Genomic DNA, 22,918 nt, shown 5'->3' on the forward strand with positions numbered 1-22,918 from the left:
AAACACTCACACACAGCCTCCCAACCAACCACCTCTCAGATAATGCACTATACACTAAAGAGTAAGACAAAAATGCATTACACAGTGTTGTACCCGGTTTCTGCTCTCTCTCCTCGCTCTCTAGGTCAGATATGCACCGGTGGATGGCAGCATTCCCTTCCCTAAATGACCCAAACAGAGAGAACAAAGAGGTGATTTATGAGGACTGGGGTGAGTAAAGAGACGTGACTGACCCAGTCGTAAAATATTAACATTCCTAGTTAGATGCACCTACTTCCCTGAAGTGAAATTGTAGCCTTAACCTTTTGTGGGTTCATAGATTGTCCCCAGGTGCAGTGTGTGGAACAATATGTTGCCCAGCAGGCTGATGAGCTCACCATGGAGCCTGCTGACATCATCAACGTGCTATGCAAGACCAATGAGGGTATGTGGACCAAACAATGGAAATGTATTTTCAGTACAACATTCCTACTGAATTGTCAAGCATCTTTATTGGAAGACTTACAGTGCATTCGGAAAGTATTCAGACCCCTTGACTTTTTCCCAAAAAAAATACGTTACAGCCTTATTCTGAAATGGATTACCCCATAATGACAAAGCAAAAACCTGTTTTTTTGAAAGTTCAGCAAATGTATCAAAGATAAAAAACATGAATACCTTATTTACATAAGTATTCAGACCCTTTGCTATGAGACTCGATATTGAGCTCAGGTGCATCCTGTTTCTATTGATCATCCTTGAGATGTTTCTACTACTTTATTGCAGTCCACCTGTGGTAAATTCAATTGATTGGACATGATTTGGAAAGGCACACACACACACCTGTCTATATAAGGTCTCACAGTTGACAGTGCATGTCAGAGCATGAGGTCGAAGGAATTGTCCGTAGAGCTCCGAGACAGGATTGTGTCAAGGCACAGATCTGAGGAAGGGTACCAAAACATTTCTGCAGCATTGAAGGTCCCCAAGAACACAGTGGCCTCCATCATTCTTAAATGGAAGAAGTTTGGAACCACCAAATGGGCCAAACTGAGCAATCGGGGGAGAAGGGCCTTGGTCAGGGAGGTGAATAAGAACCCCTATGGGTCACTTTGACAGAGCTCCAGAGTTCCTCTGTGGAGATGGGAGAACCTTCCAGAAGGACAACCATCTCTGCAGCACTCCACCAATCAGGTCTTTATGGTAGAGTGTCCAGACAGAAGCCACTCCTCAATAAAAGGCACATGACAGCGCATTGGATTTTGCCAAAAGGCACCTAAAGGAATCTCAGACCATGAGAAACAAGATTCTCTGGTCTGATGAAACCAAGATTGGCCTGGATGCCAAACGTCATGTCTGGAGGAAACCAGGCACCCATCCCTACGGTGAAGCATGGTGGTGGCAGCATCATGCTGTGGGGATGTTTTTCAGCAGCAGGGATTGGGAGACTAGTCAGGATTGAGGGAAAGATGAACGGAGCAAAGTACAGAGAGATCCTTCATGAAAACCTGCTCCAGAGCGCTCAGGACCTAAGACTGGGGTGAAGGTTCACCTTCCAACAGGACAACGACCCTAAGCACACAACCAAGACAACGCAGGAGTGGCTTCGGCACAAGTCTCTGAATGAACTCGATCAAACATCTCTGGAGAGACCTGAAAATAGCTGTGCAGCAACGCTCCCCGTCCAACCTGACAGAGCTTGAGAGGATCTGCAGAGAAGAATGGGAGAAACTCCCCAAATACAGGTGTGCTAACATTGTAGCATCATACCCAAGAAGACTCGAGGCTGTAATCTCTGCCAAAGGTGCTTCAACCAAGCACTGAGTAAAGGGTCTGAATACTTTATAAATGTAATATTTAAGTTTCTTATTTTGTATAAATTAGCAAAGAATTCTAAAAACCTGTTTTTGCTTTGTCATTATGGGGTATTGCGTATAGATTGATGAGGGGGGAAAAATAATTTAATCCATTTTTGAATAAGGATGTAACGTTAAATTTTTTTTGGGGAAAAAGTAAAGGGGTCTGAATACTTTCTGAAACACTGTACAATGTGAAAACCTTTTCCATGAATCAAAATGTAATCTCCCTCTGTTAACTATATTTTGTCATCACAGTACATTGTCTTTTTTCCCCCTTCATGACTACCGGTATGCCCTGCGTCCCTCAGATTGGTACAAGGGGATGCGTCTGTCTGACGGGGAGAAGGGTTGGTTCCCTAGCAGAAGCGTGGTGGAGATAACCAACGAGCATCTGAGGAGAAGGAACCTTCGGGAGCAGTACCGCATCGCTCAAGCTGCAGCTAAAGTCACAAAGAACCAACTACCTGCATAGTTTAATGTGCGTCCCAAATCGCACCCTATTCCCTACATAGTGCTCTAGTTTGGAGAAATGTCCAATGGGTCCTTGTCAAAAGTAGTGCACTATAAAAGGTATTACAGTGCTATTTGGGACATACCCTGTGTCAAACCAAGGATTTCTCTAACCCTCTTTTTCTTGTTTTTACAAACTTTTTTTTTTTTTTACCCACAGAGCTTCATCTCAAGTGCATCATATATATATACTTTTGTAGCTGTAATGGTTAAACTAGTAGTGCTATACTACTCTTACCTACACCTGCTGCCAAATGCTCCCCATCCACTGTTTGATGTACTGTATTGATGGAAATCTTTCCTAGACAAAATCAATCAATAAACATGTTTATATGCACAATTATTTTATTAGACAGACATTACGTGTCATGATGTTGTATAAGGCTGGGCTGTGACTCTGGACCAAATCAGGGCCAGCCCAGTATACGACGATAATGCCAGGACCCCCCGGCATCATGGTGACCAGGTTTATTATAGGTACGGGTACACCTCAGAGGACAGGGGGCCTGCAAATACAATACAACACACAAACAAGATAAATAGTCACTAAATGTCCTATCATAGGTATTTGCCTCTCTTTCCAATGCCTTCAAGGTATCAAAGCTGTGTACAATAGTAGTTGTATTAATTATTGAAATTATTGGGGGAAATTATTTTTAAGTCAACATTAAAATATGTTTCCAGAGAAAACGTTCAAATAAAAAGTTGCACAACAGTAAAAGACAGCAATGCTTAAACAGTGTAAAGTGCAAAGACTGAACTGTGAGACATTTACATACCTGCTACTGATGTCAACCTCCAGCTGGTAGCCCATTACGTTTTCTTCCTATAGAGATTCAGAGGACAAGTGGTTGAAAACGCAATCGTAGCCATATCTGAATAGAGGCATTAAACGGCCAGTATTGGCAAACGTTGCAGATAGAAATGTCAAGAATAGAGCTGACATTTCTCCTTATTCTGTTCAGAGGGATGAAGCTCACCTCTGATGAAGGGGTGTTGCTGGGCCCATGGGTCATGGTGGTGGGAGCGAGAGGCTCGGCTGTGGGGCCAGGCAGGGAGGGCCCGGGGCTGGTAGATTGTAAGGGTACGGGTCCCATTCGCTGGGTGGATGCAACCAATTGGGATGCTATGAATGAATGAAGCCAAGCAATCAAAAACAGACTGAGTGGAAATATTGGAATGTGGTTGCAAAAGGTGGAGAAAAAAAATTCTCACCTAAAGTGGGGATATGGGGAGCTAAGGGTCTTCAGATCTATGGGGACTTTGGGCCAATACCGGACCTCATTGGTGTACACCAGGTCACCTTCCTCTAGCTGGGTAGAAAAGAGAGTCGTCGGGTGTCGTAGAGAGAATAGCATGCAAAAACAACGGTACAAGAGCAGAGGTTCTTCAACTCCTCCCTTCATCGAACCCTATCCCATGACACCAATCAAAAAGTAAATGTTCCATTTAGTCAGATCTAACTCGCAACAAAAGACCTACAAAACTAATATGGTACTTCTGAACAGATGCAATCAAAGTTGCTGATACTGTAGAGTCTAGATGCGGTCCACTCACAGTTGTGGAGGTGCCACAGGAGTCGAGAGAAAAGCTGTACAGAGCCCTGGCTCCATCAGTCTCTATGGGAACACATGAGGGATCCAGCAGGGACGTTAGTCGGGGGTTGACGGCTGAAGAAACACTGGATGTATCCACCACCACCACCATCCTGCTGTCTGGTAGACACACTGCAGGGAGAGAGAAGGGAAGAGCATCCAGACTTCAGAAAAGCAAAAGGATCACTGTAGTAATAGAATTGCATTTATTTTTGGAGGACCACTTTCTAAACTCCTGTGAGCACTGATAACATGTCTTTAAGGAGCCACAGACTTCTTTGACTTCAGTCAATATACAGTGTTATCACTAGTGATAATATAGACTGAAGTCAAAGAGAAATCTAATAATATTTAAAAGACGAAATCGTTAAGTTCTTTGAAAGCCCATCTTTCATTTAAGCAGACTAACATCTCTACACTTGAAAAAGAACAAAGGAGAGCCTCACACCCTAGGAGCTCAGATGCAATATTTTTATAACCAACGTTTCGACAGACAAGCGGTCTTCATCAGGGTATAATGACAAACACTGCGGGTCACTAGTTTATATACTTTGAAAGGACACACACACAGATGTCTAATCATGGCCGGGTGTGGCTTGATTTCATTGGTTTATTTAAAGATATACTGTAACTAGAACATAAAAAAGCATGAATGGATAACATACGATCATAGATACAATTTGGCTACATAGGCCAACAAATATTTACAATGGATAGCAAAGACACAATAATCACAAGCATTGCTTCAGATCAAAGTCTACGTTGAGACTGAAGGGAGCAAGGGTCTTTAAATGAAAGATCCAGGCGTCCTCTCGTTTTAACAATAAATTGGCAAGGTCACCCCCTCTCCTAGGGAGGGTGACATGTAGTCCCGTGTAGCTCAGTTGGTAAAGCATGGCGCTTGCAACGCCAGGGTTGTGGGTTCGATTCCCACGGGGGACCAGTATGAAAATGTATGCACTCACTAACTGTAAGTCGCTCTGGATCAGACCGTCTGCTAAATAACTAACATGTAAATGTAATGTTCGATGCCAATATAGCGAAGGGACGAAATAGCTTCTAAAAAGTGGGCCGCAACTGGGTATGTCGAGTTTTTGCACCTAATGGTGTTCAGAGATTCTTACTTTTAATTTGCGCTTCGTTTCACACACATTTTTACCACAAGGACAAGTTATAAGATAAATAACTGCCTTAGTGGAGCACGTAATAACACCTTTGATTGGGATCTGTTTCCCTGTTTGAGGGTGTTTGGAGGACCTACATTTGTAAGTGCCATTGCATTGAGCACAGCCATTACACTTGTAGTTTCCATCCCGTAGAGGCGCAAATAGATGTTGTGCCGGGGTATTTTGGGGTGGTAAATCAGAGTTTACCAATTGATCTCTGATATTTCAACCCCGCGAGAATACGATCAAGGGAGGGTCCGAAAACATTATCAATACTGTCATCGGATCATAGAATGTGCCAATGTTTGTGAACGATTCACTTAATTTTTTCAGAGCACATTGAATAGCACGTTGTAAGAACGCAATAATGCTTATTTTTGCTAGACTGTCCTTAAAAAGAGATGTTTCGATTTGTTTTGGATTTTCTCAATGGCAGTATTGATCTGACCATTTTTGTACCCCCTCTCCTTGAATTTTCTTTGCATCTCAGCTAAATTTCTGTCGAAATCTGTTTTTTGCTAATGATTTTGATTCGACAGAATTGGCTGTAGGGCAAACTGTTTTTCAAGGGAAGCGGTTGATAGCCATCAGCCCTCAACAAACTTATGATCATTAGGTTTCCTGTAAAGATCAGTGTATAGAACATTATCCTCATACAAAATCAAAAGATCAAGGAAACTGATTTGACGCGTGTCAGACCGCATAGTATATCTCAGGTGCTCAGAACAAGAGTTAAGAAAAGCACGGAACACCTGGAGCTGTTTTGCGCCACCCCTCCGTAAAACAAAAATATCACCAATGTTTCCAAATAATAATGTTAGGCAAAAAAACATTTTTTGAGAGGGATTGAGAATTGACTGTTTCTCAATGTAACCCACATACAAATTAGCATAGTTAGTAGCCATAGGGGATCCCATAGCAGTACCCTTCGTCAGGATAAAAGGTGTTGTCAAGCAGTTGTCTATGACACTAATTTACATAAACTGTCCTATCCATGAGTACAACCGACCCACCCTTATCAGCAGGGGCGGGTAAGGACTGCCGTATCCGACTGTAAATCAAGCAAAGCTTGTTTTTCTTCCTTAGGTAAATTATGGAAAGATACGTACTCATGTTTGTTCTTAAGGAGATTACTAACATAAAGTACAGCCCGCATCCGGCCCGCCGGGCACTTCAATCTGGCCCGCGAGACGCCTTTTAAATGTAGTTAATATTATTATATTTCAGTTACGATTTTGGGCCTAAAATTACTCATTCCATTATCTACAAACAACCTCCAATAGATGGCGCTGTAGCCTTGCAACGCGCTCTGTATTTGGGCCTACAGTCAGATTCAGAATGCGCTCAGTCATCAAAGCCACTTCATTGCTTGACGACTTTTGACATTAAAAATTAGTGCTGCGAAAATGAGAAAAGTAGACTGAATGTCATGTGTTTAAAGAAGAATGGACAGCAAAATATGTTTTTTACTAATATTGAACATAAGGCTGATATGCCAAGAAAGTGTTGCTGTTTTTAAGGAATATAAATCTCAATCGTTCTTTTTCAGGCAAGCGTGCTAAAAATGTGTTAAAGCTGGAAAATGTCAAAGTGGTTGTAAAACTTGTTAACTTTATATGGGCAAGGGGGCTTAACCATGGTCAGTTCATTCAGCTGCTCAATGACACAGAGGCAGAGCACCAGGACTTGTTGTACCATTCTGGATTACTGCAACTCGCTGTTTGCTGGGCTCCCTGCCTGTGCCATTAAACCCCTACAACTCATCCAGAATGCCGCAGCCCGTCTGGTATTCAACCTTCCCATGTTCTCTCACGTCACCCCGCTCCTCCGCACACTCCACTGGCTTCCAGTTGAAGCTCGCATCTGCTACAAGACCATGGTGCTTGCCTACGGAGCTGTGAGGGGAACGGCACCTCCGTACCTTCAGGCTCTGATCAGTCCCTACACCCAAACAAGGGCATTGCGTTCATCCACCACTGGCCTGCTGGCCCCCCTACCTCTGCGGAAGCACAGTTCCTACTCAGCCCAGTCAAAACGGTTCACTGCTCTGGCACCCCAATGGTGGAACAAGCTCCCTCACAATGCCAGGACAGCAGAGTCATTCACCACCTTCCAGAGACACTTGAAACCCCACCTCTTTAAGGAATACCTGGGATAGGATAAAGTAATCCTTCTACCCCCCACTTACCACACCCCCCAAAAAATGGTTTAATATATATTGTAAAGTGGTTATCCCACTGGCTATAAGGTGAATGCACCAATTTGTAAGTCGCTCTGGATAAGAGTGTCTGCTAAATGACGTAAATGTAAATTCAAATGAGAGGGAAGATAGGTATTTTCCTTGATATGGTTGGTAAAGCTGACGACTTCTCCGAGTTGAAAGACACAGACTGGCTGGATGACTTTGCTTTCGGTGTGGACATATTGGGGCATCTGAACGATCTAAAAGGGAAACTGCGGGGAAATTGTGTTTTTGGGCATGAACTGTATTCCAACATGAAAGCATTCAAGGCCAAACGTATGTTGTTCTCCAGACAAATGAGCAGCACTTTGATCGACCTGCATGCTGAGTTTTCCCACCGCTTCTCAGACTTCACCAAGACTGAGCTGGAGCTTGTATCATACCCCCTGTCTTTCGACAGTGAGAAAGCACCACCAGACACACAATTGGAGCTCATCGATACCCAATGTGACAGTGCTTGAAGGAGAAGTACAAAACAGCCACAATAGACCAGTTATATGGCTCACTGAATGAAACAAAGTTTCCAAACATTAAAAAGCACGCCCAAAGGATGCTTGTTTTATTCGGGTCCACATAGGTGTGTGAACAAACGTTCTCAGTCATTAATTATAACAAATCCCGTCACCACTTGTCAGCTGTTCTGAGAATCTCTACATCAAAGATGACACCAGACTTTGATGCCCTTGCCAAGAGAGATGACCAGACCCATTGTTCACATCAAAACTCGAATATCCATGACTGGGGTAGGCAAGGATTATACTTTTTCATGGTGATGGTTATGCAGTGAGAATTATCCAGCAAAGCACTTGGATACAGGTAATAACTAAATCAGTCAGATTTGGGCTGAGGTGATTGGATAACTGTAAATATGTCTCACAATGAAGATGAGAATTTCTCCTTAATATGCTTTCAAAAACAGACCATTCCAAATTAAACGGATGCACTTACCATATGTTTCACTCAAATTTTATAATCCTTAAAAAAATACTTTACACATCTGCTGTTACATTTTGCATGTCTCCAGTCATATAATATCTGTTTTTAAGTTTACATAGTGACTAAGTTTGATTGTACTTTATAAGGGTAGAGATGCAGGATCTGTGCGTGTGTCTGTGATGTTATAAATTATATAAATTGTGTGAAAATTGTGAAAAATGTGCTCACAAAAGGGTAGAGATGGTACAAGGGTAGAATTGTTCTGCAAGCATATGTACACCTACAGTACACTAGTAGTTGCGTGTCAATGTGAAAATGAATAAAGGCTTCACATGTTTTGTCACACGTATAGTATGTGGCCCTTCACTTGGTTTCAAAAACTCAATATATGATCACTAAGCCAGGGTTCTCCACAAATAAGAGGGGTGCTGCGCAATGTTCCCTCTAAACTGAGCTCCCCTCGGACTGCCATGCAGATGAAATTTCAGCCCGGACAGAGAAGCACGAGATTGAACTTCACTCAACGTTCTAGAGTTTTCCCCTATCAAACGTTTAGCGCTGCTGTGTGAATTGTGCTCGAATCAACGCAATATTAGCCACTTTTAATGTAACATACCGAAACAAAATGAACTCTGCAAAACGAACTGTGCAAGAGGTTTTCTTGTAGGCAGAGTGCATTGGAGTAAGATTCTATTGCATTGACATGCACGACTCCGAGCCAATTTATGCTTGATCTGAAAATATGGTCGAATATATGAATTCAGGCTGTAACACAACAAAATGTAGAATAAGTCAAGGGGTATGAATACTTTCTAAAAGGCACTGTATGCTTATGGGTGTTTTGATTTAATCATAACCTTAAAGTGCTGTCCATTTAGTTGTTTGGCTTTGAAACAACATCCACAACGACCATGTTTCCACTCAGTTTCAACATGTTGTTGAACTTCTTTCTTCAAATTGATCATCACAGTGAGCTGAGTTTTAAAAGCATGATACTGTTTTGATGATGAGTGTTTGATGTGATTTTCGAGTGTATTTGCATTGATGTCGGAGTGGTTAGAGGGACAATAGAGCGCTGAGTACCAGGCCATTAGCAACCTGATAGTTGTTAACGAGTTCGGTACTGAACGCATGTCCTGAGTGCTTGTGGGCCTCTGTAGCTCAATTGGTAGAGTATGGCGCCTGTAATGCCAGGGTAGTGGGTTCCATCCCCGGGACCACCCATACATAAAAAAAATGTATGCACACATGACTGTAAATCCCGTTGGATAAAAGCGTCTGCGAAATGGCATATTATTATTATTAATTGTTAGATACTACTGCACTGTTGGAGCTAGCACAAGCATTTTGCTACACCTGCAATAACATCCGCTAAATATGTGCACGTGACCAATAAAATGTGATTTGATTTAATGTTTTACAGTTTACTAAACTGATTTAGAACCACAAAGACAACAGGAGCACTGCCTCCGCTATTCCAGCACCATTTTAACATAAACATCAAATCAACTAGGCTATATATGCTTAGTGTAATACAGTGAAAACAAACTTAAAAACGTACCAAAAACTATTTAGTCCAATCAATGTTCCTAAATATCATGTTGCTGTTCATGGTACTGATTTCTGTGTGCGCGCGCAAGTAAAAAATATAAGTTGACTCACCCTAGTTGTCGACTAGTTGAACACCAACGCCATCCTCCTCTCTTTCATGTTGGCAAAACGGTCTATGGCTTTGTCACACAGCACGCTTTTAGTTTGTTGTCATAGGCTACCTAGCTAAAATGCTTGCTAGCCTAACTTCCTCACATGGGCAACAATGAACCAGCTAAGTTAGCTAGCTAGTTAACGTGAGCTTACTAGGCTACATATTGAACTTCAATCGTCTCAGGCCAGTAGCACAATATAAGAATTTATGGTTAGATCAGTATCGCTGTCATAATCATTGGCCTGTACAGAGAATTAAGTGAAAACCACAAGTCCAAATCCCCATCCATGGCTTAGGAAAGGGCCGATTTAGCAAGCTAGGTACTGCAGGACAACACAAGCAGACCAGAAATAGACACATTTTTCTGACAAAATGATTTGATTGGTGTGAAGCCAAATCTAAACTAACCTCCCTTTGGGGGGGTTAGTTTAGATTTGGCTTCACACCAATCAAATCAGATACATGGGCTACACATACTGAGACAGAGGGCCGCTGTTTCCCCTCGCTCGGATGAGTGCTCTGGTGAGATTCAGCCACTTGCGAATTGAAGGAACGTTATGAAAACACAGAGAAACTAAATAAATTACTTTATAATTTAAAATGTTTCTATTGGTCAAATATTTGGGGAAGCCTGGCTTCCCTTGGCTTCCATGAATACACACCACTGCTGTGGAGTTTGTTAGGATCAAATGAAATAAGAAAGGAGCAAAGCCCAGCTAAAAAGTTATAGGAAAACCCATCTCAGTCTTCTGAAAACCTAACCCTGGGATAGGGTTTTATTTCTCTGCGGGACAATTACAGAATTTGTTTTATGCAAAAGATACCAGAATGGCTTTCCAAAAGGTGTTGAGTGTTCCTGACTGGTCTAGTCCTGACTCAGTTCTGCTTAAGAAAAACCAGAGACAAGGTTTAAATATCGCTGTCCATCAATGATCCCCAAACAGATTTACTGAGCCTGAGCAATTTTAAAAAATACAATACAAAAATATATATATTTTCCCTAAGAGTTGTGTAAAGTTGGTAGAATCTTAATGAAAATGATTCACAGCTGTAATGGCTGCCAAAGGTGCTTCCACCAAGTATTAACTCAGAGGGGTGGAGACTTATCAAATTTTTCACATAACTTTTTCATTTTGAAGATGTGAAGTAGGTTGTGTAGTGCCCCCCCCCTCCAAAAAAATAAAAATAAAAATATGTAATCCCTTTTGAAATTACATTTTTAGACAACAAAATGTGAAAGTTGTTCAAGGGGGTGTAGACTTTCTATAGGCACTCTAGTTTATAGAGCCACTGAACAAACGCCTCTCCCCTATTTGACCTAGATAGTTTGTGTGTATGTATTGATATGTAGGCTACGTGTGCCTTTTAAAAATTGATGTAGTCTGTCCTTGAGCTGTTCTTGTCTATTAATGTTCTGTATTATGTCACGTTTCATGTTTTGTGTGGAACCCAAGAAGAGCAGCTGCTGCTTTCGCAACAGCTATTGGGGATCCTAATAAAATACAAAATACCCATGTTAGTGGGCAAATGGACATCGTCAAATCAAAACCCAACCTCAATTTCCCCATTGTGACGCACGGATGTTCCAAACTCAGTTTTAAAACGAGACTGACTTTATTACCAAAATTATCCTATTTACACTTCGTAGTCAATTTTGACACTAGAATAACTACTTCTGACTCATATCAACGCCACATAGGACATTTTCAAAGGGATTTTAAAAGATATCCATATCTAATCTCATACAGTTTGTTGATCACACATTCTATACCAACCCACTGGTTGGGGTTTCAGTGGGATTGGTACTGGATAGGTCGATAGAATTTTCCCTCATGCCTCTCTGAATTGTTGCAGACTTCATGTCTGTGAAAGAGATGCCCATGTAGTGAATTGTGCATAGGCCTATCAAATTTGTGACTGTCTGAAGAGTCACAACAGCTCAAAAAGAGGAACACATTATTTTATAGGCTAGGGGTTCCCTGTAGGGTTTATTAACTGCATTTGGGTCCCGTGTGCAGTCCGGCAGTGTCAATTACGCATGCATTTTGAATTTATGGCGACTTTATGCAAAGTAAATACGCCGGGCTTCCATGCAACAACCTGCTAGGATAATGTGCTATTAAATGTTTTGCTAATCTGCTGCTGTGCATGTTGTGTATTTTGTGAAATTGCATTATTTGTTATTTTATTAGGATCCCCATTAGCTGTTGCAAAAGCAGCGGATACTCTTCCTGTGACATTGTGGGAAAATGTAATTTCCTGGGTCTTGTCATTTTATTTTTTGGGAAATGTGTAGTGTTCCCGGGACAGTCCAGGGATCCCGGTTACCCATGTTAATCCCTAGGGGACGGTTAGGTCAGGTAGGTTACCCGGCCTGTCTAAGAGCTAATTTATGCTTGATCTGAAAATGTGGTGGGAGGTGGAGTATGGATGGTGTGACGCGAATGCGGAGCCTCCAGAGGCACACAGAGACCAAATTGAGCTCCGTACCACATCGCCGTGCACCGCTCACATTTTGTTACAATGCGCAGGGCTCCGTATAACTCCGCATTGACATGATTGATTGATGGTAGGTGAGGGCGGGAGTTCCTGTATAAACACAAACTCACTTAACTTCTTTATGCCCCTTTTCAAGACTATGCTAGCAGCTAGCTACCGACCGGAACATTAAGCTAGCCAAGACCAACAACACAAACAGACAGTACAGCTACAAGTAGTGAGTGGAGTTCCAAACGGACCTGTGATGAAATGTTTTCCACACACACTCAGCTACGTGTAGCCTACTTGGACAGGGCGTCCCCATATTTCCCAGTCTCCCACACCAAATAGCCTGAAGCCACAGGGCTCTTCTCGCAGGCTCTATTTCCCTACATGGGAGCATTGCGAACCGTAGGTGGGGATTTTTGACCTGGCTACATGTACTGTACAATGAACAATAACACTGCAGCTTTTCGGCACGTTTTGTTATTTCTGTATAACAAAACAAAAAAACAACAACGAAGTTGCCTCTTTTTAGGAAAACATGTCGGTTTACCCCAATTAGTGGGCGTGGTCGATTCCATATTATTATGCGAATACCGGCTGGAACTATTGGCAGCATGATGCTACAGTAACTGTGGCATTCCAAACACAAAAAACAGGAAAACCAACAAAAACACAAACCACAGCGGAATATAATGTGGATAATACCATGTGGGAGGATGACGTGCTTCTTTTGAGCCTACAATGAAGAAAATCGGCACGGCATTGTAAGAGGAGATCCTCCCGCAGTTTATAATCCTTAGCGTATTATATACAGTGCATTCGGAAAGTATTCAGACCCCTTGACTTTTTCCACATTGTTACACTACAGCCTTATTCTAAAATATATATATATTTAAATATTCCCTCAATATCCCATTATGACAAAGCAAAAACTGGTTTAGACATTTTTGCAAATGTATTACAAATAAAAACAGAAATATCACATTTACATTAGTATTCAGACCCTTTACTCAGTACTTTGTCAAAGCACCTTTGGCAGTGATTATAGCCTCGAGTCTTCTTGGGTATGAAGCTACAAGCTTGGCACACCTGTATTTGGGGAGTTTCTCCCATTCTTCTCTGCAGATCCTCTCAAGCTCTGTCAGGTTGGATGGGGAGCGTCACTGCACAGCTATTTTCAGGTCTCTCCAGAGGAGATGTTCGATCGGGTTCAATTCCGGGCTCTGGCTGGGCCACTCAAGGACATTCAGAGACTTGTCCCAAAGCTACTGCTGCGTTGTCTTGGCTGTGTGCTTAGGGTCATTGTCCTGTTGGAAGGTGAACCTTCCTGGAGCAGGTTTTCATCAAGGATCTCAATGTACTTTGCTCCATTCATCTTTCCCTCGATCCTGACTAGTCTCCAAGTCCCTGCCGCTGAAAAACATCCCTACAGCATGATGCTGCCACCACGCTTCACCGTAGGGATGATGCCAGGTTTCCTCCAGATGTGACACTTGGCATTCAGGCCAAAGAGTTCAATCTTGGTTTCATCAGACCAGAGAATCTTGTTTCTCCTGGTCTGAGAGTGCTTTAGGTGCCTTTTGGCAAACTCCAAGCGGGCTGTCATGCGCCTTTTACTGAGGAGTGGCTTCCGTCTGGCCACTCTACCATAAAGGCCTGATTGGTGGAGTGCTGCAGAGATGGTTGACCTTCTGGAAGGTTCTCCCATTTCCACAGAGGAACTCTGGAGCTCTGTCAGAGTGCCCATCGGGTTCTTGGTCACCTCCCTGACTAAGGCCCTTCTCCCCCGATTGCCCAGTTTGGCCGGGCGGCCAGCTCTAGGAAGAGTCTTGGTGGTTCCAAACTTCTTCCATTTAAGAATGATGGAGGCCACTGTGTTCTTAGGGACCTTCAAAGCTGCAGACATTTTTGGGTACCCTTCCCCAGATCTGTGCCTCGACACAATTCTGTCTCGGAGCTCTACAGACAATTGCGTCGACCTCATGGCTTGGTTTTTGCTCTGGCATGCACTGTCAAGTGTGGGACCTTATTTAGACAGGTGTGTGCCTTTCCAAATCATGTCCAATCAATTTAATTTACCACAGGTGGACTCCAATCAAGTTGTAGAAACATCAAGGACTATCAATGGAATCAAGATGCAGCTAAGCTCAATTTCGAGTCTCATAGCAAAGGGTCTGAATACTTATGTAAATAAGGTATGTTTTTTTATTTGTAATACATGTCTAAAAACCTGTTTTCGCTTTGTCATTATGGGGTATTGTGTATAGATTGATGAGGAAAAAAATGTATTTAATAAATTTTAGAATAAGGCTGTAACGTAACAAAATGTGGAAAAAGTCAAGGGGTCTGAATACTTTCCGAATGCACGGTATAATATGGATGTATGTAGAATGGTACCGTAAATGCATTGGTTGTTTTACCCAGTAGTTCCTTCACAAGGAAGACACAGCGCTGGGTGAAGGTGTGCTCCTCTATGGCCGTCTCTCTGTCCTCCACTGTCACTCTCACAGTTACCACCAGCCCCTGCAAAGTCAGACCCTGACAGAGAGACAGAGACGGAGAGCGAGAGAGCAAGAGCAAAAACGAGGCGCAGGCTGGGATCAAGAGATGAAGGCTAAATATGGGTATAGAGCCACTTTGATTCGATTTTGTTATACCCCCTATAGAAACATACATTGCCACCCATAACAAATAGAACCCAACAGCTAAACTGGCTTAGTCCGCTCACCTCGTAGGCCATGCCAAGGCCGTAAAGAGGGATCACCACACTGAAGTAGTCCTGCCTGGACTCCAGGGCGTAGTCGCCCAACTCCACCAGCTCCCAGTCAAGCCTGCGACCCCCCACGTACACCTCCCACTGGGTGTCCATGTTTCCGTAGTGCAGCTGCAGACGCACCCCTTTATCGGAGCACCCCCCCTCCACTCTGGGCAGGACTGCGGACGGATGGGTTAGAAGGTTTGATGGATGGATAGACATAATTCAAGTCAGGGAATAGTTTCAGGTGTTAGCCTATCTTACAGCAGCCTACCTTTTGAGTTTCATTTAACCTTATAAGCTCACAGAGGGGCTAACACAGGCAAGGTGCACAATGTTATCATCATCCAGGATAACATTGAAAGCAGAATTTCCTGTGCTTGTATGGGAACGCATGCGATTTATACATACCAACATCCTGTATGACAGCCTCCACGGTGGCAGGGTAGTGATACAGGTCAGAGTGGGGGGAGATGGAAAGGGTAAAGGTCACTGCCAGACTGTACCTCCTGTACCCCTGCCCGAGATACTATAGGACCAGAGACAGGAGGATATCAGTGAAAAAGATGTAGTCTAAGGTCATAGCTTTAGTATTGAACATTCATGTGGATGTTAGCCATGCTTAGCATAGACAAGTTCCCTTACACACACACACAGAGCAGTTTCACTGTTTCTTCTTCTCATATATGAACTGCTTCAGTGTTTCTAGTATCACACTGACTGGTACTAACATGCTGCACCCTCACCTTCTGAGAGACCAGACGGTGTGAGAAGGGGGTCTTCAGTTGGTAGGCATGGGTCCCATTGGGGAAGGGGACCTGTGAGAGGTAAACCCCTAGCTGCTCTGCCATGGACTGGTCCCCCACGGTGATGTTGGACAGAGACACGTCACGGGGGAACAAGCCCAGAGACACAGAGAACTGTCCCTCAGAGGGATTGGTTTCTGCAGGAGGAAGAACAGTCATAACTTACAGGATGGAATGTTCTCTCATTAACATGTTGGTGGACGTTAACCTGGTTCCAGATCCGTTTGTGCAGTCTTGCCAACTCCTATGCTCATGTCGTTGTCAGACGACGACCATAGGAGTTGGCAAGACGTCAAACATGGATGAGCACACCCTGATGCAGAGTTTCCCCAAACTTGGTCCTGTCCTGGCATCCCGTCCCCCGGGTGCAAGTTTTGGCATTACGCAGCGTCCCGTCCCCCGGGTGCAAGTTTTGGCACTACGCAGCTGATGCAAATAGTAAAAGCTTGATGATTACTTGGTTATTTGAGTCAGCCAGGACCGAGTTTGGGAAACTTTGTCCTAATGGAAGCTCTTAAGTGAAACGTTGGCCAAAGCGACAGAATGGAGATGTGCAACTTTATTTTTAATTTGTATAGTATGACAACTACTTGCCGTTGATAAGGATCGGTGTCTGAGGCAGATGGATGATTGAAAGGGGTCTAAAGGAGCGGTATTCAGTGTGGGCCCACTGAGAATCCTCCCACTGGTGCATGTAGAACAGGTCAATGAAATAAGACTGGGAGTACTGGCCATCCACCACCTGGCTCTGAGGGAGAGAGTATTGGTTAAGGCAACATCAATTAAATCAATGGCATTATGAAAACCATAATATGAAGCTGCAGCTCCAAGGAGACAAATCAAAGAAGGAAGAGGCTGGGACACATACAGTGCTGCTTGAAAGTATGTGAAGCCTTCAGGGCTGGTCATTATTTTGCTATAAAATATTAAAATAAAGAAAATCCTTATCTAAATCCCAATTTGTAACAAAGACATTCCAAGTAAATGACAGAAACAAAAAAGTATATCTTCATTGTTTATTTAACAAAAGTGGTTTATTTTACAGAAACTCCATTTTGTGCAACACATATGTGAACCCCTTCAGTCAATAGCTTGTGGCACCTCCATTAGCCACGATAACTTGGACTAAACATCTCCTATAGCCAGTAAATCAGTCTGACATTTGTTTTGAGGGATTCTTGCTCACTCCTCCTTACAGAACTCAGCCAATTGAGTGAGGTTTGAGGGGTGTCTGGCATGAACTGCCCACTTCATGTCCTGCCACAGCATCTCGATTAGATTTAGGTCAGGACTGACTTGGCCAATCCAAAACACAAATCTTTCTCCTGAGCCATTCTTTGGTAGATTTTGTTGAATGTTTTGGGTCGTTGTCTTGTTGGAAGACCCGTTTTCGGCCCAGCTTTAGCTCCTTGACTGATGGCCTGACGTTCTCTTCAAGAATCTCCTGGTGTACCTCAGAATTCATGGTTCCCTTAATGATGTGGAGTCGTCCAGATCCAGAGGAGGAAAAGCAGCCCCAGATCTTGACATTCCCCCCACCATGCTTGACTGTTGGGATACGTTTTTTTTTGGTGGTAGGCAGTGTTGGGTTCTCGCCAAACATAGCAGTGTTCATTATGACCAAAAAGGTCAATTTTGGACTCACCGGTCCAGAGAATGGACTTCCAGAAACCTTCAGGTTTGTCCAGGTGGTCTGGCAAAGTTAAGACGGGCTGTTTGGTTATTTTTTGACAGCAGAGGCTTCTTCCTAGCAACCCTCCCATGAATGGCATTTCGATTCAGCGTTCTTATTGTTGAAGCATGCACAGTTACCTGAGATGCACCAAGGGAGGTCTGCAAATCTCTAGATGTTATGTTTGGGTTGGCTTTTACCTGATTTATTATTGTTCTTGTTGCTCTTGGGGATATTTTGGAAGGGTGTCCACTAGGCCGAGTTGCTGTCATGTTAAATGCTCTCCATTTGTAAATTATTTGCCTCACAGTGGACTGATTGAGCTCAAATATTTTTTTGATGAGTTTATAGCCTTCCCCAGACTGATGTGCTCTCACTACCCTCGTCCTGATGTCCTCTGATCTCATTTCCTCTCGGCATGGTGTGCTTTGCATTCACCTGGATGGGTCACACCAAACTGACCAGGTTTCTTATCTCTATTTATCAGAGTCCTGCCCAAACTCTTTCCTAACGATCTCTCCTTTGATTGGTTCATCTGGTAGCTAATTATCTACCCACCTGATTCTACTACCTACTTGATTTAACCAATGCAACTTGGGGTTCACTTATCTTTATTTTTGCACCTGCACTAATTCCTTTTTAATTTTGTTTTTCTACTATGGTATTGGTAAATATAAACCTGTTATGTCAGATCAAAAATGTTCTGATTAAATTTAGATTTCATGGTAAAAACTGAAAACATCTGATTGCACAAGGGGTTCACATACTTTCAAGCAAGCACTGTATGCTGCTTCTGAGTGTTTTATTCCCCACCAAATTCACAAAGTTTTGACTTCACAGAAGCGTTTGTCAGGTGCGCATGTTTGTCAGGTGCCTACTCACACTTCAAGGAGACAAATCAAGCCAACCATTTCTTCACTAAAATAGTTGATACAATGAATTATTGGAGAATCATAAAATAATCAATACTTCACTGACATACCAACTGTATTTGTTTGGAAATTAACTAAGTGCAGTTCATGATTAAAACTGGGATAAGAACCAAAAACCAACTGTGACATTAAAGATCCATCTCCTTCTGTCTGTAATACCTTGATGTAGCCACCTTCTGCACCAAATGGAATCCTGATCTCCACAGCTCCATCCTGTTCCTGTACGTCATATCCTCTCTGACGGGCCACACAGTCGCTCAGGTAACGTCCCTCCACGCCCACCCTCAGACCCCTGTCTCTGAAGGGGGGCTGCACCAGGGGGGACAGCACCTTGGGGAACCTCCACAGAACATGCTTCCCATCCATGGAGGCCTTGTCTGGAGAAGAAAGAGGAGGGGGTAAGAAGGTACTAAAACTGCTGTAGAGGCAAATTAGACCTGATCCCAGATCGGTTTGTGCGGTCTTGCCAACTCTTATGGTTATGGCCAGCTGTGTTTGGCGTGACAATGATCATAGATGTTGGCAAGACCACACAAACAGATCTGGGACCAGGTTAGAGGCAAATGGGGTTATGTTCACATATTATGCATTCAGTTACATTAATGAAATTCAGTTATGAACCGACTATTTTCCAATGATCAAAAGAGACGTACTTGTGGTGCAAGCAACCGAGGTGTCCACTCTTATAAGTGTCCAGTGGTGTTTGTAAAGAACGGTGGCACTGACCACCTCCACCTCGATGCCTTTCTCCTGAAATAGTTAGAAAAGATTTCACATTACTTAGCCAAGCAGAACCGAGTCGAGCTGCACTGGACAGTTGCTGGAACTGAACTGGAGAGGACATTGTGAAAATATCCAAGCCAGAACAGCATGGTTTAGGTTGTCACAATAGTGTGAAAAGGGCATTGGTTTATCTGACCAGTAATCCATAGGAAATAGAGCAAAGCAAACTGACCTAAAACACTATTGATATACCAATGGAAACAGATCTACAGCCCTGGCCCTGCACTCTGACCTGTAGGATGTAGGCGAGCCGGGAGCCATAGGCACAGCGCAACAGAACACGTGTCTCTGTGGTGTTGATGTGGTAGCCCAGGAGATGGGCCATCTCTACAGGCAGGGTCTTCTCTTTCATATAGGGTCTTCCATCACTCCCCTGCTGGTCACCTGGCACCCGGAACACCACACGCCACTCCCTCAGACCCTCCCCCGACCACTGGAGAGAGATTACAAGGTATTAACAAAGAACTCAAAAGGCATTGAAAGAGGTGGCTATGGGAAACAACAAAACTATTGAATTGTATGAAAAACGTATGCACTTACTAACTGTAAGTTGCTCTGGATAAGAGCGTCTGCTAAATGACTAAAATGTAATTGAATTTTAAATTTGGGCAACAGATAAAACATAAATCTACAAGATGTGTATTTGATCCCAGTGGATAGCACTTGAAAGCATGAATGGCCCGCTCGTTGGCCTCTGTGTGAGAAAGGGAATACCTACCACAGGTGGGGGTGTCATCCATTCCAGACCCTTGTTGTTGGCAGGAGGGACCTCTTTCATGGCAGACACCTAATATTGGAAGATAAAGAATTGAACAACAATTTACAAATACATTCTATCCTAATGAATAGAGTAAATCATGTCAGGTGACAATAAATCAAAAAAAGGTACAGTCAGTCACATATAGCTCATTGTAAGTTAAAGGTTTCCATGACCTCCATATAGTTCTCCTCACAGACTATCTCCCGGGGTTTCCAGGGCTGGCGCAAAGGGCAGGTCAGCTGGAGAGGGTAGGAGGTCTCCTCACCGTCAACATCTCTGTTCACAAACCACACCAGCAGTCGAAAAGCAGTGTCTTTCTGAAGAACATAATATAGCAGGAGGCATACTAACGAAAATGCTAAAATGTAGAAACTGACTCATGCACATATGCTAACTTTGTTCACACTTGAATTATTAGGAACCCTTACAAGAAAAACAGGTGTGACACTCGCTCACAACTAAAAGTTGATGGTTTTTGTTCTTTGGAGGCTCCTCCCTATTCGTTATGAATCCCCAAACTGTAGTAATCACCTCATTGTCTACATGACAGGCCAGGTAAGAGGCACGGAGGACCAGGTCCCCCCAGGAGTCCAGCACCATGGTGTAGCCACACTCTGCTGCCCCCTGGCCTGAGAGGGTGTGGACACCACTGCTGTCTGGTTGGTTGGGGGAGAAAGAAAGAAAGTTGTTAAAGTTGATGCCAGAATCTAAATAAGAGCTGCAAGGTATCCAGTTCATGGAATTCACATTTCTATGACCTGTTCATGTGATGCAGTGATACAAGCCTCATACTAGGTAGCTACAGTTTGAAACAGCAGTGATATGTGAATGCTTCCATACAGCCTCTACACAGTAGGTAGTGTAAAGCATAGCATAGAGAATTTACGACCAACCTTTACTTGGCGACGCTTCCTCAATTCCCAACTTGGAAGACAACACGTCTTCTAAACTTTAATGTCTAGTTGCAGGGTGTTAGCTTTAATTTAGAAAATGTTCCGTTATTAAATTAATGTTTTGCTCCGTGAAGTAATCCAACAATATGTACGCTGCCATCTTGTCTATTTAAAATCTTCTCTCAGTGATTGAGACAGGTGGGTGTCCACCCCAAAGTGCTGCATGTCAGGATGATACTCACCTGTCTCGATCAATGAGAAGATTTGAAATAAACAAGATGGCAGCATACATTGTTGGATTACTTCATGGAGAAAAAAATATCATTTTTATCATGGAGCATTTTCTAAATTCAAACGAACCCCCTGCAACTAGACATGGAAGTTTAGAAGACGTGTTGTCTCACAAGTCGGGAATTGAGGAAGTATCGCAGAATAAAGGTTGGTCAAATTCTGTGTTATGCTTTACACTACCTACTGTGTAACGGCTGTATGGAAGCATTCACATATCACCCCTATTTCAAAGTGTAGTTACATACTAGGCATCATCTCACTCACCTTCAACATCAAACCGAAACTTCTGACCAAGGAGGCTTGACTTGACTGACAGCCAGAAGTGGCGATCCTGACACTCAGTTCTGAACATTCCTTCACAAAATAAAGAGGATGTCATATACTTTGTACACTGTAGGTAGTCACTGGTTATGAAGTGACTAGAGAGGGATGCCGGTTTGATACCAACTTACCAATGGGTATGGTGTCGGTAGCATAGATGGGAAGTAGGCAAAGCAAAAGTACACTAAAAATAAAAGTCAGTCACAGCACACACGTTAATTCCTTGGGCATGACACCAGGGGTGTAATCATTACCGTGATTCTGTTGCAAAATATTTTGTCTATTGCAAAACGTTTTGCAACAAACCATTTACTCTAAACGAAAAGCAAACGAGAGTTTATTGGACAAATTCGGTAAGTCCCTCCCAGTTTTGTTATGTTTGCTCTGGGGTGTATTCATTCCACAGATTCTGTTACAAAACGTTTCTTAAACTGAAGCAAACGAAACGGGGAAGGACCTACCTGATTTTGTCCAACAGAAGCTAGTTTTGCTCCGTTTGGTTCTTAAACAGTAAACGGTTTTAGTAATGAATACACCCATGAAATACAGCAACTGTTACAACAGTCAAATCTGAATACACCAACTACACTTCAAAGCTTTGGACAAAACAATGACATTCGTAGGCCTAATATCATTTTAAAACCAAAGCAGCTCACCAGAGAACTCTTTCAACTTTCATGATTGTGATTTCATAAACAACAAGATTCTTGTGTATTTGTAAAGTTTAACTTATAATTCCAAAATTCGTTTTTTCTTTCAGATTCGTTGTACTCTTGAATCAGGCACATTGTCTTATCAGCCGCCATTTTGACTTGGTAGGGACCACACACCTGGCAGGTGAATCAACAATTAGCCTAATTGCACAGGCTATGTATCTACATGGTCCTCTGTAGCTCAGCTGGTAGAGCACAGCGCTTGAAACGCCACGTTAGCTTCGTTATCATGTGGATGCTAACAAGCTAGCATGCATGCTCACGTAACAGCCATTGTCAGCCAATCCAGTAGGGGTTGGAAGCTATGGTGAGCTTCGATTGGTCACTCGCATCGCGATATCCCGGAGTATTTGGATAAAGTTAAGCTTTTCCCAACTTTAGTTCCGCCCTCGCCCATGGCGCTTCCCCCGCGGTCCTACCATTGAAAGTGAATGGCCGCGTCATAGTATAATGTCCAATTTCCACATAACACGATAATTTGGATAGCCACGGTAGCTTCGCCATCATCTAGACAAT

The 22,918-nt window shown here is 43.0% G+C and overlaps 2 protein-coding genes across 3 annotated transcripts in view; one reads left to right on the top strand and one right to left on the bottom strand.

Moving 5' to 3' along the window:
* The window catches only part of LOC123492200 (rho guanine nucleotide exchange factor 15-like), a 48,994-nt gene extending 46,309 nt beyond the window's left edge, over nt 1–2,685 (top strand). The window contains exons 15-17 of one of the 2 annotated variants that reach the window (XM_045224513.1): nt 125–210; nt 320–424; nt 2,147–2,685. In XM_045224513.1, the coding sequence (XP_045080448.1) occupies nt 125–210; nt 320–424; nt 2,147–2,310 (355 nt within the window). In that variant the 3' untranslated portion in view covers nt 2,311–2,685. The remainder of the gene's footprint in view (nt 1–124; nt 211–319; nt 425–2,146) is intronic. The other variant, XM_045224514.1, reaches the window with a different exon arrangement.
* Nucleotides 2,676–22,824, bottom strand: LOC121579722. The gene is made up of 19 exons (XM_041894561.2): nt 22,346–22,824; nt 21,821–21,873; nt 21,633–21,722; nt 20,716–20,840; nt 20,358–20,501; nt 20,143–20,211; nt 19,657–19,857; nt 19,295–19,391; nt 18,801–19,018; nt 16,632–16,785; nt 15,978–16,174; nt 15,643–15,760; nt 15,205–15,410; nt 14,897–15,014; nt 3,906–4,075; nt 3,564–3,661; nt 3,329–3,474; nt 3,128–3,174; nt 2,676–2,854 (listed from the first exon to the last, which is right to left on the bottom strand). Exons 1-18 carry the CDS (start codon nt 22,366–22,368, stop codon nt 3,140–3,142), a joined length of 2,262 nt encoding a protein of 753 aa, XP_041750495.2. The 5' UTR covers nt 22,369–22,824; the 3' UTR covers nt 2,676–2,854; nt 3,128–3,139.
* Nucleotides 22,825–22,918: the final 94 nt, after the last annotated feature.

This window comes from Coregonus clupeaformis, chromosome 13 (genome assembly GCF_020615455.1).
Source record: "Coregonus clupeaformis isolate EN_2021a chromosome 13, ASM2061545v1, whole genome shotgun sequence".
In the NCBI taxonomy this organism is placed as follows: Eukaryota; Metazoa; Chordata; class Actinopteri; order Salmoniformes; family Salmonidae; genus Coregonus; species Coregonus clupeaformis.